Source organism: Colletotrichum phormii (genome assembly GCF_030913505.1).
Source record: "Colletotrichum phormii strain CBS 102054 chromosome Unknown BDP81scaffold_7, whole genome shotgun sequence".
Taxonomy (NCBI): domain Eukaryota; kingdom Fungi; phylum Ascomycota; class Sordariomycetes; order Glomerellales; family Glomerellaceae; genus Colletotrichum; species Colletotrichum phormii.
The window spans coordinates 1,524,110-1,540,409 of record NW_026851449.1 but is presented as its reverse complement, the minus strand read 5'-3'; the positions used below and the strand labels follow the sequence as shown (position 1 = coordinate 1,540,409).

The 16,300-nt window shown below is 53.3% G+C and overlaps 6 protein-coding genes and 1 non-coding gene across 7 annotated transcripts; 4 read left to right on the top strand and 3 right to left on the bottom strand.

The window, feature by feature from the left end:
- Window positions 1-728: 728 nt before the first annotated feature.
- On the top strand, window positions 729-2,307 carry BDP81DRAFT_316080 (helix-loop-helix DNA-binding domain-containing protein; the record flags this gene model as incomplete). The annotated part of the gene is made up of 3 exons (XM_060584139.1): window positions 729-843; window positions 912-1,892; window positions 1,946-2,307. 3 exons carry the CDS (start codon window positions 729-731, stop codon window positions 2,305-2,307), a joined length of 1,458 nt encoding a protein of 485 aa, XP_060447021.1.
- Window positions 2,308-3,316: 1,009 nt separating this feature from the next.
- BDP81DRAFT_448450 (uncharacterized protein) lies at window positions 3,317-4,612 on the top strand (the record flags this gene model as incomplete). The annotated part of the gene is made up of 3 exons (XM_060592304.1): window positions 3,317-3,426; window positions 3,521-3,859; window positions 4,027-4,612. 3 exons carry the CDS (start codon window positions 3,317-3,319, stop codon window positions 4,610-4,612), a joined length of 1,035 nt encoding a protein of 344 aa, XP_060447020.1.
- Window positions 4,613-6,684: 2,072 nt separating this feature from the next.
- On the bottom strand, window positions 6,685-6,767 carry BDP81DRAFT_t127. Its single transcript has one exon. It is a non-coding gene; the product is annotated as a tRNA-Arg (tRNA).
- Window positions 6,768-7,622: 855 nt separating this feature from the next.
- BDP81DRAFT_448449 (uncharacterized protein) lies at window positions 7,623-8,536 on the top strand (the record flags this gene model as incomplete). Its single annotated transcript, XM_060592303.1, has 2 exons — window positions 7,623-7,656; window positions 8,175-8,536. 2 exons carry the CDS (start codon window positions 7,623-7,625, stop codon window positions 8,534-8,536), a joined length of 396 nt encoding a protein of 131 aa, XP_060447019.1.
- Window positions 8,537-9,234: 698 nt separating this feature from the next.
- Window positions 9,235-11,225, bottom strand: BDP81DRAFT_448448 (tetratricopeptide; the record flags this gene model as incomplete). The annotated part of the gene is made up of 2 exons (XM_060592302.1): window positions 9,235-10,995; window positions 11,055-11,225. The coding sequence occupies 2 exons, from the start codon at window positions 11,223-11,225 to the stop codon at window positions 9,235-9,237; spliced, it is 1,932 nt and encodes a 643-aa protein (XP_060447018.1).
- Window positions 11,226-11,637: 412 nt separating this feature from the next.
- BDP81DRAFT_424905 (exonuclease) lies at window positions 11,638-14,246 on the bottom strand. Its single transcript, XM_060590169.1, has one exon. It carries the CDS (start codon window positions 14,118-14,120, stop codon window positions 12,000-12,002), a length of 2,121 nt encoding a protein of 706 aa, XP_060447017.1. The 5' UTR covers window positions 14,121-14,246; the 3' UTR covers window positions 11,638-11,999.
- Window positions 14,247-14,461: 215 nt separating this feature from the next.
- On the top strand, window positions 14,462-16,266 carry BDP81DRAFT_207513 (uncharacterized protein). Its single transcript, XM_060582631.1, has 3 exons — window positions 14,462-14,825; window positions 14,878-14,964; window positions 15,012-16,266. Exons 1-3 carry the CDS (start codon window positions 14,647-14,649, stop codon window positions 16,228-16,230), a joined length of 1,485 nt encoding a protein of 494 aa, XP_060447016.1. The 5' UTR covers window positions 14,462-14,646; the 3' UTR covers window positions 16,231-16,266.
- Window positions 16,267-16,300: the final 34 nt, after the last annotated feature.

The following is a 16,300-nucleotide window of genomic DNA, read 5'->3' as shown; positions in this document are numbered from 1 at the left end:
AAGGCCGCCTGTCGCTGCCGCTCTTTTTTTCTTGGTGTCTGGATCCCAGCTTCTTTCTTCCGGGTTAAGTCTTCTTCTGCTCGTCTGCTCAGGCCAACAAGTCACCCACCCACCCTACCTACCTAGCGCTCCCGCCTGCTCAATTCCATCTTATCCCCTCCACCCCCAGCTCCCGTTCTCCCAATCTTGAAACTGCCTGCGTCGAGCCGTCCTTCTCCTCCACTCGCCTCTACCTCTCTACCTTACGCCGGCCGACCTTCGAGTTTACTAGACCTCTCCTCCTTGCTCCTCGGCCTCGTCCTTATTCAACCTTCTCCATCCCACCCTCATCGCGCTCTTCTTCCCCCCTCACCAATACCTTCGTTCGTTATCCAAACAATCCCACGATTCGAGCAGCCTGCGCTTTCAGACAGACGCCTTACAGAAAGGCTGCTGCTTTCGCATGTCCAGCACAATTCAACCCCGGACAATCTGATTGTTCGCCACGTTTTCGCTACACACCTGGTCCGCCTCGTTCATCGCCTACCTGTGCCTCGCTTCGCCTCGCTCTGGCCATTCTTCTTCTTCTTCTTCTTCTTCTTCTTCTTCTTCTTCTGCTTCACCTCCAATCCGATCACCGACTCCGATTCACAAGTGCATCACGACGGCTATCGTTCTCGCTCCACTTGCCACCATACGTGATTGCCATCCAACCAGGCCTCGTCCTCGGATAATCGTCGAGATACAACATGGACGGACAGCGACCAGCTTCACAGAAGCTTCCTGCGGGATTAGCGGGTGTATTGAACCCAGACGAAAACCGCGACTCGGCTTATTACTCTAGTACAGATGCCTCAAGCAAGCGTACGTTGGACACCAAAGCTAGAAACGCTCGCGATGGAGGGGGCGCAACTAACTCTTTCTCCCCACAGATAACTCTGCGGCATCAGGCGTCGTGCACCATGCCCTCAGCCCCACGGGGTCAGGCTACCAATCTTCGCTGGCAGACAAGACACCTTCGCCTGTCACGGCTAACATGATCCCTCAGCTGGTGTCGCCTGGACAGAGCAACATGAGTGTCGCCGCCATGGTGTCGCCAACAACCCCCGGTAGCGCTGACCCGCGTCGATTCGAGCGCCCGACATCACTGGATTCCGGAGTGGTTCACGACATGATGGGGCCTGGATCCCGAAGAGAGAGTGTAGACAGCCGGATAAATCAGGGTTTTCACGACTTGAGATTGGGCGGGAACTCGCCATACGCGAGTCACAACCAGTCGACTACCTCGATCCAGAACACTCTCAACCAGCAGCGCAACCCCCGTCCCGGCTTGGACAATCTTTCGGTACACCGCATCTCCAATGGATATCAGCCCAGCAGCGACAGAAACCCTGAGCACCCAAAGATCATTCGGACCGCCCCGGCCATTACAGGCCCTGCGACGAGCAACATCGCCCGAGCTGCGGAGCCCACCAAGGGTCAGGCATGGGCTTTCCCAGAGGAAGAAATACAACGAATCAGCCACCACGAGCAGTACTTGGACTCGAGACGTAGTAGTATCGCCGAGTCCATAGCCAGCAGCCAGTTCACCACGGAATCGAGACTACCGCCTGGCCAGAGACGTTTGGACGAGCCTGCCGACTTCAACAACCGTTTATCAAGCACCTCTTCCGATTTTCCTCCCGTCCATCATCACTCCCTGCAGCTCAAGCAAATTGGAGATCTGCGCGACGACGATGCCGCATCGCGGACGGGCTCACAACCTTACAGCCGCACGCCTGAGCTGCGGAAGAGTCACAAGTTGGCGGAACGCAAGAGAAGGACGGAGATGAAGGAATTGTTCGACCAACTCCGCGATTTGATGCCACAGGAGCGAGGTTCCAAAGCGTCAAAGTGGGAAATTCTTACCAAAGGTTAGTTCCGTGATGCACATATCGATTCTCGAGCATATGCTGATCAGTAATAGCTATTTCCGAGCACCAACGAATGGCAGACGTCATGCGCATGGTGCAGTCGCAAAACACAACGTTGGCCCAGGAGAATGACGGACTGCGACAAGACAACCACAACTTGCGCGTAGACATTCAGCGTCTCCAGAATGAGCTGCACAACACGAGGCTGCAACAGTCCCCCACAGGCCAGGCGCCGCCTCAATCCCAAGTCCCTCCCCCTCAAGCGGTCGGGTATCAGGCGGATCCTTACGCGGCCCGCCGTGAGCTGCCACCAATTCGAGGGCTGAACGGCAACATGCCCAACGGGCCTGACTCAATGACGGGCGTCCAGTACGAGGCTCCCAGAGTCAACGGCTATCGTCCCGAGAGGTACTGAGTCCATATCAAAGACGAAATGAGGCAAGGAAGAATCAACGGTCATCATGTACATGACCACATTATGCGAAGCAGCGTGCTCCAAACACTCGCCACGGCACATACTCGTGGGTCAACAAGCCGCGCACGCAGCGACCCCGTGGGCAAAGAGCCTGCGGGATGAACCAACCTATACCCAACCACATGTCCACGGCCTCGCTTTCAGGTCTGCGTGTTCTATTACAGTTCTGTGCCTTTGCTGGAAAGCGCTATGCCCCACAATGCCGTTTGGCGGGCTGTTTGTTTATTTCTTTTCGTGTCGAATGTATCGATACCTGAGTGTGCCACTGGCTCACAGGTTCCGTTGAGATCGGCTCCTCCAGTTCAAAACTGATCACGGGGGACGACAATATACCCTCGTCCTTGGTCAGTAGATAAAAAAGCAAGAAGGCGTCCTATGTTTCATTTGTTTTTGGGGGTTGGGGTGGGCAAGGCTCGAGAAGGTCAAGGAGGGAACGGCACGGAGAGCCCTGGTGTATATACCTACGCGTTGGTCAATGGGACGGCGACGCGGGCATCTAGGGTGCATGCCATGTAATCCATTGCTGTGCTCTGGGAAGAAAAAAAAATTATACAGGGAAAGTCTGCGGCAGGTTCAATGACTGATGGGAGATTATGGATCATCCCTCAGGCGGGGGATACCAGAGGGAATCCAGCGTTTGAATTTGTTCTCCCAGAGACGAGCTTAGGCCTCTCCCTGGAAGCGAGTGGCCATGGAAGCTGCAAATCACAATCTCCTCCCAGGCGGGATGAGGAATCACTGCGAATATCAGTTCTATTGCAATATCATAAACTTGGACCGACTCATCGTGAAGGAAAAACGAAGCCGAACAGTCAAGGTTGACGTACCTTCCGTGCCATGGCTGGACTTCGAGTGGATACTTTGTAGAAATGCGCTAGGTCGAAAGTAGACTAGCGTACCCGGTCGCCGCGACCCTCGACACGGTCATCCCAAAATTTCTCGTTCGCCCATGGAAATCTCAATCTGCACACCACATCATCTCTCGCCCTTCACCCTTTACGTTTCTCCCTCTCTACTCATCAATCCGTCTACTAGTCCCCCATCACATCCCTTCAATATGTAAGTACTCTGCTCTGTCATGCTCCGGCAATGTTGCTCTCTGCAATAATTCCATGGTCGAAGGAAGCTAATTGGGAACTTTCTCCGACGTCAGGCAGTCATTCCGTCGCGCGGCCACTCGCGCCACCTTCACCAGCTCGGTCACCGCCGCCGCTGCGCCCAAGTCGCAGGCCGTCTCTTTTGCTCTGCGTGCCCTGAACGCTGCTGCCATCAGATCCTTCTCCGCCGCCGCGCCGAGAGCCTTCTCCCGCTCCGTTGCGTTCCGTGAAGAGGGAGGCTTCCGCCAAACCGAGCAGAGGGGCCGCAGACAAGATCCCAGCGAGCACGTTCTCTTCGTCCAAAACTACTCTTTCGATGTGAAGGCCGAGGAGCTGAGCGAGGCTTTCTCCAAGTACGGCGAGGTTGTCGGCGTTGCGATGCCTCCTAAGAAGAGGTACGTTTCCATATCACTGGATCTCCTGGCGGAGCTTCTGGCTCCATGTCTTCCTTTTCCCCTTTCCTGATGGCTCCGGCTCTCGTGCCAGAACCCTGAGGAGAGGGTATCATCTGAACTTTTCCTACCTAAGTTGATCAGGGGCTAATCGCTGGATCCTCTTCTAGCTTTTGCTTTGTCTACTTCAAGACCGCTGAGGCCGTGACCGAGGCTGCCGAGAACGTTGATGGAACGTTCTGGCACGGCCGCCGCATCGTCGCCAAGGCTCGCGACGCAAACGCAAGAGGACCCGCCAGAGAAAGGGGCGAGAGAGGCGAGAGAGGCAACAACAGAGCGGCCAAGAAGACCATTTACGACGGCCCTCCCACAGGGACCATCTACATCGGTAACATCTCCTTCGAGGCCTCTGACAAGGACTTGAACGACCTCTTTAGCAGCCTCAAGGACGTCAATGACGTACGCATCGCCGTGGACCGCGCGACGGGCTGGCCGCGTGGCTTCGCCCACGCCGACTTCACCTCCATCGAGGCGGCGACGGCGGCCATTGAGGTCCTCAACGAGACTGAGATTCACGGCCGCAAGCTGATGAGCGCCTACGCCCCCGCTTCCAAACCTCGTCGTGGCCCCCGTTCCGACAGAGACTCGTCGACGCAGGTTGAGGAGCGTGTCGAGAGCGAGCATGCCCAGGCCGAGGAGGCGCAGAAGGAGCAGAAGCCCGAGGCTGGTGAGCAGCAGAACAACTGGAACGCCTAAGTTACCTTTTCTTAAGGTGGTCGAGTGTGTGTGTGTCGGCTGAAAATGATCAAGGGCATTGACGATGTCCCTCCTTGTGAGCTCGAGAAGGGAAAGTTGAGTCGATGGTTTTGTTTCGGTGGCTGAAGGCTTTCGATGAGCCTTTTGTACGAGATCTGATGTCCTCTTTTTTTTTTTTTTTTCTACTTTTGTGTTTTTTTTCCTAGCGGGAAAAAGCGTCAGGGATGGATGAAGAGAAAGCGTCCTGGGCTGCCTGGAGGGGAAAAAGACTCTCGGGCGGAAGAGAAGAAAAAATGTGTTTGGAGAAGACTGGGGGGGGGGGGGGGGGGGGGGGGAAATCTCCTGACGCAACGATGAATAACTTGAAGCCGACCAAAAGGCATTGTATCATACGAACTTTAGAAGAAGAAGGCCTTTTGCTTATCATGGGGCTTTCTTTGGGCATACATGGCAAAATTCTTCATGTATAAAAATGTAATATCTCTCCTTCAAAACATGACTTTGCTCCAAACTCCTTACCTGATTCACTCTGATTACCGTCTCTTGGTTATGCTGTCCATAACAACTCGAGGCTCTGTGCGAGCTTTTCGCTATCTAATCGCCTATGTCCATTTCCAGAGAAGTCTGTCTACGGGCAAGCACGGAATATCGGGACGAAGGACCGACAGAAAAACGTTCGGCATGGGAGTCCCCGGCGGAAACACATAAAGCGAGGAGAGAGAGAGAGAGAGAGCAAAAGCACCGACCCTTATTCGGGGGCCCAGAGCATTCTCATGTCCTTGGAGGAACGGGATATTGATCAGACGGAGGCGGGCAGCCTCTGACTTTCCCGGTAATGTTGTTTGATCCCGGCACCCGGCCAAGTACAAAAAGTCCCCGTTCTTTTTTTTCTCTTTCCCATTCTTACGGAGACCTGTGTTCTTCTCCATGACCTTGCTCGCGCCCGACCTCCTTCTCCTGGACCGTCGACCGTGGACGACATTCTTCACCACGCCCCCCGGTTCCCGTCTTGCTTTCGGCATCATTGACACGGACCAAGGAGAAAACTTTCTCTGATGGGAATGACGGACAACGGATTGTACGGAACCTGGCCAAAGCTTTCTAGCCTTCTTCTTGTTGCGACGTTGCCTGTTCCCTGGATCGGTCAAGGCGAACATTTTGTATCCCGTCACAATCTATTTAGCTATCCCGCTCCTGGAAGGGCTAGCTGAAGGCTATATATATGTATGTACTCCGTAACAGGATGATCTTCTGCTCCGGCGACCAAGGCCCCCGCAGCAAAAACAACACGCTTCCCCCGGCCCCCGTTCTGCTTCTGCTTCTGCTCCCCCCCCCCCGACCGACCGAGTCAGTTTCTTTTCCCGCGAGAATTTCACAGAGTGAACGGGATACCCGCGCCCACCCATCTTCCTTGGACCTTGTTCACGGAACTCACGAACCATCATACCATATTATCCTACACTACGTGCTTCCCGCTCGCTCTCAGTCCTCCACCCCTCTCCCCCGCAATGTTTCTCCTTGACGAACAACATGGAGGCATGGAAGGTCCGTCCGCCCCTTCTACAAAGGTTCTCAAAGGGGGGAAAAGAGGGGGCCCAAGTCAGGAACATCACGGCATCGCCGTTGGAAAGTAGCGAATACCCTACCCGTCGCGAATACACGTATCTAGAGAAACCTTGATCGCGACACGCTTATGAACGCGCGACACTCTTTCGTGCCCACATGCAGACGAAGGCATTGATATCAGATACCTATCAGTAAGTAAGGTACGGAGTACGTCGGTGGGAAAACGGTGCAAGACCCGCCGGTCCCGATACCCCCGGCAGCCCAAGACCAAAACCATGCATGCATGCAACATTTCTCCAAAACTCTTACACGGGGGGGGAATCCAGAATTTCTTCCCAATTCGTCTCGACAGTTGATTCTGGTTGGTCAGAGACCTAAGCCAGCCCACCACATACATGCGCAAACCCGTACTTTTTTTTTTCCCCCCAGCGCACCACCATCAAGCACCCACTGGTGCAAAAAAGTCCGATTTAGCACAAGAATTACAACCAAGGACAAAAGAATTTTGACCAGCCTGGGGGTCGAACCCAGAATCTCCTGATAACACACTTAGTCGTAGTCAGACGCCTTGCCATTGGGCCAACCGGCCGATATCCTAGAAAGGATTCGAGCTTGCTTGCTTGTTCGTCCGAGGCCGGAAGATGACCTATTTAGGGGAACTTGAAGCCTGGGACCATCATGTTTTGACGTAGCTTATCTTCACCTACGCTTCACTTTCCGACAAGACATGTCAAAATTTCAACATGCATACTTGATGATCACGTCAATAGTTAATGGTTCTTCGGATTAAAGCATTCCACCTTGATAAGATTTTGGAACTTTGTCAAGCTTCCATTCATGGGAGATTTCACGATGCACTTATTAGTCTCGGAAAAACACGCAGAAACTTCATCTTTTTGGACGGAGTCTTAAACTTCCTCAGAAGCATATCATACTCTGCTAGCTGGAATTTTCACCGCTGAGAAAGCCCCCCGTCGGCTGGGTAAATCGGCTTTTGTGGACGAGCGACTAGTATCTCATGATGAAAAAATTCTTGTCATGTGTTTCATACTCGTGGTACGCACGCAATATCAAGCTGACTCTGATATCCTGCTGCCATCAAGTCGATTATGTGGTGGCCACCATTTTTCCACGCGTTCCATTTCTTCATAGTGTACTCGCGGGCGGTCTATTTCTTTCTACAGTTGGCCACGGAAAAGCTCTCATCTGCGCCCCTCGCAGCTGAGGGCTATGTCGTAAAAGGAGGGCTGCCGCCGCTGCAGGGCGCGATGATGGCATCGAGAAACCTCTTCCCCCCCTCCGATGGAGTTCTGCTGCTGCTGCTCCGAGACTTTGCTCCTGAAATTTGAGTCCCGCTGTCGCTAGGTCTAGGATGAACGTCCACGAGCCTGGCGATCCGTGATTCCTGTCATTCGAGGCTCAAATATTTACATGGAGAATCCAAATGTACTGGCCAAAGCTTGTACAGTTCGCTCATGGTAAGTCAAGCAACCTTGGCTAGAAGGTGAGAATTGATAGAAAAGTGGGAGGGCTGTGAACAAGGTTGACGCAGCGAGACCAGAAAAGAAAGAACATGACCCCGAAGGCTTTTGCTCCTACCTATGACGAGAAGCGGGTAATGATCCACCATGGTATTGGCAGAGCCAGGGAGGTTCGCAAAATCCACGTTGGTGTACTTAAGACAATGAAATGTGAAGTTTGGCGTAGCAGGGAGAAAACAGCAAAACGGGACAGATCGAGCAAACCGATGGAAAAAACTAACGCAAATGCCGAATACATTTCTTGTTCATTGAAGAAAGAAGAAATCAATGTTCCCAAGTGTGAATGTTGATCATTATGCATTCTAGACGAGGTGCCAATATCAAACTGGGACCTTTTCATCTGGTATCTCACCAATCTATTCACCGTCCACGTTCAAACCAGTCACCAAGCCCAACATGAACAGACCCAAGCATGTATTAAACAAGCCGGAATGCGTGATAACTTGTTTGAACAGCACCATCCTCAAAACAATTCATCGCTCAGCATCCAGCTCCAACAAGTTCAAACCACAACCAGTTCCAATCCAGCATAACCAAGCTCAAAAACGATCTCTACACTTCACATATTCTACTAAATATCTACACAAAATCACATCTCCCCCAAAGTTCAAAAGCAAACGTGTCAGGCAAGGAGACAACCCCCATCTACCACCACGATCCCACCAACCCGCCCTGGCAGGATCCTGCCAAGAGCAAGGGAACACTGAGCCACGGAGGGACCAAGGGCAATAACTGGGGAGGTGCCTCGGGTGGTAGCAAGGGGAACAGCGGCGGAGGTAGCGGCGGGAGTAACAGCGGTGGCGGGACCAAGAAGTAGTGGGTGAGAGATGGATTATATGGACCAGAGGTCGTGGGTGTGAGGAAGAGAGGGTTTAGAGCGCGGGAGTGTGTGTGGTCTTTTAGCCGGCAGTTTCAAGATACCCTAGTCAGAATTGATTCTTACAAGTACTACGCGATGGGAATATTTATGGTGATGTCAGTTGGTCAAATCATCAACTTGATGAGAAACGAAGGGAATGAGATGCACCAAAACTGTGAACCCCACTTAGTTGTATTGAACACCTTGATTCAACCTACTTAAATTAACTAAAGAGTGCTATTCTTTTGTGTGTGAGCCTTGTACAGAGGTGGTTCACAGGGCAGATCCCGCCAAGTCCGTTCGATACCAAATAACAAAGCCTCATCGCAACATGACTTTGGCGCTGTTTTTTTGTGGTCCAAGAGAACGAGGGCCTCCGTCGCCTTGCATAACCGAGCCGAAGCCCTTGCTCTCGACCGACGAGGTGGGATATGAGATATACAGAAGACTTTCTGATGCCACAAAGACCAGAAGTCACTATACGACACCTGTCTAGCAATCCATGCCAAGACATAATCATCCAGCTAGATAAAAGGTTCTCATGAAAGGCGTTGTCTCATTCATTCTTTTCCACCCGCTATAATGCTACATTTAGCCCTCGAGGCAGCCTTTCTTTTGTTCAATTGATCCATCATGCAACCAGATCTAGAAGCGCTCTAGAAGTCGAATTCGCCCCTGAAGATCTCGGGATCTACACCGGCAACGGTCTTCTCCGCCAGATCCCGACGGCCCATCTGCGTAAACACTCTCCTCAGGGTATCGTACAGAGTCGTGCTCCGGTTCTGCGCCGTCATGCGGTCAATCTGCTCATCGAGCTGCGCCGTGTTGCCGCTGCCGCTGGAACCCCCGCCGCCGCCCAGAATCTCGTACGCCATGTTACGGCCGCTCTTCTCGATCGCCTTGTGCATGTTGAGCGCGGCGAGGAAGTGCGACGCCGCCTCGGCGTGGCACCCGATATTGATGCAGCTGACACCCAGGTTGTACCGTGCGCGGACAAAGTTGGGGTGAATGCTCAGCGCCTTCTCGTACGCCGCGATGGCCTCCTCGGAGCGGCCCGAGTTGGCGAGTGTGGCGCCCAGACGGTTCCAGAGCAGGTGCAGCTGCTCTTGCTGGTTCGAAGCGCCGAGTTCCGAGGAGTGGAGGGCAGCTGTGAAGCAGTCGACGGCCTTGTCGTACTCCTCGGCGCCGTAGAAGAGGACGCCCAGGCCGACCTGGACGTCGGGGTCCATGTGTTCGCCGTCCGGGCTGAGCTGTGCCGCCTTGATGAACAGTCCGGTAACCTTATCGTGGAGTTGCTGCCGGTCAGTGAAGCCCATCTCCGCCATGGGATGTAAGTCAGTTGGTGCGATAATCTGCGGGTATTTGACCGAGAGCCACCGCTCGAGTGTGCGGTAAGCAGTGCTGTCATAGCCCTCGTTGGTGTACGAGACAGCCAGGCCCATGAGGGCGGCGAGGTTGTTGGGATCTTGCTTGATAGCTTGTTCGAGCGCACGAATAGCCGCCGTCTCCTTCTCGTTCTGTGCCTGCGCCGAGCCGAGGTATACCCACGCCTCGGTATGCTGTGGGTTTTGCTGGACTGCAGCCTCGAATGCGAGAGCCGCTAGTGATAAATTCCCTCCCTCGCGCATGATGCGGACGCCCTCGTCGAATGCGTTCTTCTCCTCGCTGAAGAAGTTGTCCTCTTCAAAGAGATAGTTCTCGATGACGGGATCGCCGAGTCTGCCCCAGTCGCCGTTCATGCCGGTGAAGTCTGGACCCCAGTCCTCGCTGTCGAATTTATCGAAAGTCGAATCGTCGACCATGCCTCTTGCTGCAGCAGTTTCAGCCTGGATTCCTTTCCATATTGACTCGAAATCGCCGAAACCTGTCTCACTCTGCATTGCCCTGTCCATCTCGTCCAGTTCAGGCTCCGCAGCCTTGGCCTCCTGCTCCTCCTTCTCCTGCAACTCCATCTGGGCGAACTGTTCCTCCCACTGGTTGTCGTCGAGCTCTACTAGCTTTCCCTTGCCCTTGGCGTCCTCGTGTTGTTGTTGCATCGGTTGCTGGTACATGGGCTGGAACGTGGGCTGGCCCATCATGCTGTTGTAACCCATTCCCATTCCCATCCCCATGTTCATTCCCATGCCCATTCTCGGCTGTTGCGCCATTTGGCCGGGCATGGGGCTTGCTCTCGCCGATGAGGGTTGCTGGTTCATCTGTCGGAAGCGCGCGAAATCTTCGGGGCTGAATTGGGTTCCGGGGGGTTGTTGGAATGCCGACTCCATAGCAGCTTGGTTCTGGAAGTCTCCCGCCCATGTCGGTGATGTTGAGTTTGCACGGAGGTGGACTCCCTGGTTCGGATCGATTCGGACAGCGCCATTTTGCATGGGGAGCTCTTGCTGGAGACCTGGGGCTTTGTTAAGGAAACCGTTCATCATCTGTAAGGGCCAGTTAGTTCGAAGGAGTCCATGACTTTGGATGTCCGCTATATGCGTACCTCATCCTGTGGGGTGCTTGCGCCCGCGCTTCGGAAGCCACCGGCGAGCGCATTCGGGCCCCTTTGCACCAATCTGTCTCTCTGAAGAGTCTTGTCATCTTGGACATGCTTCTGGAATTGGCTGAGGGGGTTGCCAGAGGTTGAGCATTCTGCGCCACCCATGAACGACATTTTGAAGGGTAGGAAGCCGGGCTTCTCGATACGATATTGCGGCAACCGTGATTGAGATGTTTGTAGAGAAGGTTGCCCTAGAACCGTTGGAAAGGTCAATTTCTAGAGAATTCGGGTAAAATATGGTTGGGCTTGAGTTGGTAGACAGGTGGGATGTGACTGGTTTGGAATTCAACCAACCTTGAGCGGCTGCGTCTCCGAGAAGATACCGAGGCAGGCCGGCGGGGGGGGCTTAGGCGCGGCACACGGTTGATATCTTTCTCCGCAGCCGGAGGCGGGGTAACCAATCAGGTCTCCAAGGTTGAGAGAAAACGACAGTGGGGTGAGCGCTGACCCCAGTTCCTTTGGAGCTCTGGACTCCGAAGCGCGCATGTGAATGGCGCATGGGTGTACAAGAAACATGTCACTGCTCGTGCTACAACATCTTTGTGTTCCTCTTTAGGCAATTTAACCCGACAACCGCGATGTAGATAGCAGGACTTCAACAACAAGATCAGCAATCTCGGCTGAATTCCGATGGTATCCATCTTCTCAGGGCCCTGGAATGGTTCACTGTCATCCTACCTTCGCACTCCTCACTATACATAGAGGCGACGTTTTCTCTCAGCTGCTAGTAGTCTTCTATGCCATGACCTAGGTTATGGGTATCATGTATGAACACTAATCCGTGAGTCCCTCATCCGAGGACTGTTCCCTATACTTGGGATCTTTCAAATGCCGTAGGTCTTTCTCTCTTTGCATAAAACGCTGCTGCTGCTCATGGACTCTCCTCAACTATTTTACGCCAATGAAGCCGATACTCTGACGGGCCTTGATGACAGCGCGTCGGAGAGCCTGCTCCTCCTCGTCCGTCCACTTGACTGACAGTTGGTCCCACTTCTTTCCAGGCGTATTATACTCCCGCTTCCACTGCGTGTGTATGGCCTGAAGTCTACTCATCTCGCGAGGATCACCAGAGCCCGAGTAGACAACGAATGCCGTGCAGGGCGGAAGGCTGTCGTGAATAGCTTGAAGAGAGACTGACAAACGGGCCAAGCACTGCTCAAGTGGTGATCCACCGAGCTTTCCTTCGAATTGAGTCTTGTCCAAGGGAGGCGGGCCTCCGTCACTGCTGGCGCTTTCGACTCGGTTCTTGTTCCACCACCCTTGCAACGCCTCAAGCTCTCGCATGCGACCCCAGACGAAGTCGACACCGCCGCCGGGAATTTCCAGTCCATCAGGGTCTCCCTTCACAGCACGGATGACGCCGTTGACAACGTCCGCGTCGGACTTGCAGCCTATTTGATAGGTTGCTCCAGCACCAGGTCCCTTGGATGGTTCACCCCAGTCGACAGCAGCGCTTGTCTTTCCGGTGACCAAACCGCCTGCCTCTCCGCCCTGTGCTTTGTACGCAGTACCCGCTCTCGCTAGTCGTCGGAACAGGTTCTCGCCCTGGGAATCAGATGCACCCCACAGCTTTCCCTTCTCGCACTTTTGTCTGACGAGATCGAGACAGGCGCGGGAGTCTTCTATGGGATTGTGTCCATTGGCACCGCCCTTTTGGATTTCGCGGTTAACGTACTTTTGAGTAAGCCACTTCAGTGACGCCTTCAGAGGTGGACCTCTAGGATGAGGGTAGATCAAGGAGGTATCGACAATGAAGGGATGTGAGAATCGCAGAGCCTTCAAGTCAGATTCGAGCGAGTGTCCAATAAGGATCGTGCGCGGAGTGATGAGTTCAACCAACTTCTGTTGAATGTCCTTCAATGTGGTCGTAACCGGCTTCAGCATTTCCTCCGTGATGCCAGAAAATCGGGTGACGTAGTCGGTAATGGGCTTTTCTGGCTTCACCAGCTCGTCCATGATGAGCTCTCCCGACCAAGAGATGACGCTGATACGGGTGAGAGAGTATTCGCTCTCTCCTGTCATGCACATCTCGCAATCCAAGGCGAGACACTCCCGGCCAGCAGTCACGCTGCCACTTTCTATCTCCGCTTCGGGCACCTCGCCGTCTTCGATCTTGTCAACTTTAGAAATAGCCCATCCTTCGGGAACCTTGAAAGCCGCTTTCCTCTCCTCGTTCTCAATGAGCGCAGGGTGGATGAGATGACCAGCGGTCTCGAGCTCTTCGAGTGATGCCAAAAATTCGGTAATACGAGTTCGCTCATTCTTCCATCCCGAGGGCTCTCTTGCCGGTTTGGGGCCCTTCCTGTCGTCCTTGTTCTTAGGCATCGGTGCCGTTAAGAACGTTCCCATGGGCGAGTGAAGCTTCATGTACTTGTCGTCACCAGGCGCCTTGACGGGCCACAAGTGGGGGAACATTTTGGCGAATCCCTGAAGCGCAACCGGCAGCTGGTCTGCAGAAAGAGCTCGTGGGTAGTAATCGTCGGGCGTCGTTTCCGTCCGGTCCTGGTTCCTAGCTGGGCCAGATGTGTAGTTGTCGAAGTTCACTCCTTCCTTGAACATGGCTTCCTCCAATCCAGGCACCATCAACACAACCATCTTTCTGAAGTTCGGTCGGTGAGAAACAGACACCCAGTTCGGGCCCGTTCCATCGGCGAATATGTACAGGACCAGATCGCGAAGCATGGCGAGATTGATCTTGGAAAATAGTTTCGCACTTGTAGAGAAGGTAATTGCGGGATAGTTGTTGGAGCCCTCACGTGGGACCTTCTTGCGCTTCTTGTTGGATCGCTCGACTTTGGTCCATCCTTCGTCATCATCGTCAGGGGCACTTCTCTTCAAGCTGCCACTGCTTTGAGTATTTGAGGAACTCTCCCGCGAACTAGTCTCGCCATTCCCCGTCTCGGTTTCGGCTGTCGCTTCGTGGGTCTGGGAGGTCGTTCCGGGGACATCATCGGAGGCGACAACGGCACCTTCCCCGCCTTCGTCGCGGTTTCTGCGGCGCTTTCCCATACTGTCTCGCGTCCAATTGCTGCCGATGGTAATTGGAGGGTTTCAGAAGGTCCAATGGCAGTATATCGAATTGCGCCGCGGTAGGTAAGGTAGTGGGGGTGTGCTTGTCGATGTGTTGGGGTGAGTTTTCAGATGGGAGCTCAGAAAAAAAAGTTCCCTGACTGAGGTGGAAAGCACAAATGCGACCGTCGATTGTTGGTTTTGCGGGGCGAGCCAATCGGCTGGGTGCAAGATAAGATAAGCCTCAACGGTCAGGGACCCCGGCCTCGAGCTCCTTCCCGGTCGACAGGGACTAAAATGAGGCAGGCACGCACCCAGGTTGTCTGTCGTATTCTGTCGCAGCATCAACCTAAGATACCTAAGGTACCCTACGTCTTTCACCATGTGTCACTGGGACGCAACCTTTCCCAATCGTCATCCATCATCAAATATCTGAACCAACGGCCACCAGCCATGGTCCCTTGGCGTCGCGAAGCCTCAAGTTCATAGATCCGTGCCATCGCAGGTATCTCGAGCATTCACCGAAATGGAAATCATCCAGTGCAAGTGCGCAAAATGTCAGACAAAACTGGCAAGCTTCTTCAATCTGTGGACTCAGATTGGGAAATCTTATTTCAGTCCGACGATTGAGGCGCAAGGCAATATTCAGATGATTGCCAAGGAACCCACCAGGATTGGTGAAGCAGGTTACCTCGTTGCCGAGTGGTAAGGAACCATTCGCCATTTCATGTGTGCAATGATAGACTGATTCTTGCAGTGAGCTTCAAGACGTCGCTTGCGCCAAATGTGATAATATCATCGGTCTCAAGTGTCTTGGTAGCCCAGTCAACCATGTACTTCAAGAGTAAGTCAACCTCGTAACTCGACGATCCCAGGACTCACCCGAAGTAGCTCGCAAATACTTCTCAGACAGACCTCTGTTGTATTTCTGAAGAAGAATGGCAAGCCGATAGAGCTCGATGTATGTCGCAAATTGAAGCTTCGGGTTGACACTCGCCCTGGATCGTACTCTACGAACGCTCCGTTTAACTCAGATTCTCGTCAAGGATGCGGCTTTGGAAACGGGCAAAGATCGCCCAACTCTGAGAACATTGACTTATTCCGTTTGCGGGAAGATCTTGATACACAGCGGGAAAACATTGAGAGGATCGATACCGCTGGTTTTCAAGTAGTGACACAATTCGACGGCGCTGTTTCGCGCATCGACAAGGAGATGACGAAGCTCAATTCAACTATGGATCAGCTTCAAAAGGACCTCGACCTTCACAGAGCCGACTTGAAGTCAGTCAAGCTGGAAACATCTGGTGGGAAATCCTCTCTGCAGAACAGTCCCAAACTGTCTCGAGTGGAAAGCCAGGTTCGGACGGCAAACACAGTGATTTCTGAGATGCAGAAGCTCTTCGAGGAAGCTAGAGAGGAGAATAGTCTGCTTCGAAAAGATCTCCAATCGGCGCGAGAGGACTACAGAAGGCTCGAAAGCGTAACCCTGGGCCTAAAAGTCACAGTGGAAAGTGCAACCGAAACCGCGAAAGACAGCCTCGACATGGCAAAGGACAGCGCCAAGGAGACAGCCAGTTTACGAATTGAGTTACGGCAGTTGAGACAAGTCATAGAGCAAGACCACAAAAAGAAATTCGACCCGTCAAAACAGCAAATACCCTCGCGGGAATTGGATATCTTGACCAGCAACATCACAAAGATTGGAGCCCGGGCAAATCAAGTGGAAACACTGCAGATGGAGTTTGACCTCTTCAAGAGCAGGATACAGCGTCTCGAGGCGAGTGCAGAGCGTCCTTCTCAAGCTTGCGAGGAATTGCAACTCGCTCCGACTCGACCATCCACGAGTTCGGAGACGTCTGGGATTCCGAATACCATCGATCCAGGGTCGAACGACCTGTTTCAGGGAGCACACGTCCGGGTTCACAACGGAGCTACCTCCGCCTCGCCCAAAGTCCAGCAAAGTACGAGTCGTAAACGAAAGGCACCAGCAGAGAAAACGGCCGGACCTGGTGAAGAGAATAAAAGCCCAAGACTCACCAGATCTGGTGCCATTGACAAAAGGAGTATCAAGAAACCAAGGTCTTCTTTACCTGCGAACAGCAAGTTTTGACACTCTTGTAGGCAGCTCAGTAGTAATTAAACAAAGGATGTTTGTTTTTAATCTTGGTCTCGTCCAGGGA

Excerpts from the sequence above, each read along its gene's own strand:
- BDP81DRAFT_424905 (XM_060590169.1), bottom strand. The coding sequence starts at position 14,120 with ATGGGAAAGCGCCGCAGAAACCGCGACGAAGGCGGGGAAGGTGCCGTT.
- BDP81DRAFT_207513 (XM_060582631.1), top strand. The coding sequence starts at position 14,647 with ATGGAAATCATCCAGTGCAAGTGCGCAAAATGTCAGACAAAACTGGCA. Across the intron at positions 14,826-14,877 it reads GGTTACCTCGTTGCCGAGTG|TGAGCTTCAAGACGTCGCTT; the intron begins GTAAGGAACCAT and ends TGATTCTTGCAG. Across the intron at positions 14,965-15,011 it reads GTCAACCATGTACTTCAAGA|CTCGCAAATACTTCTCAGAC; the intron begins GTAAGTCAACCT and ends CACCCGAAGTAG.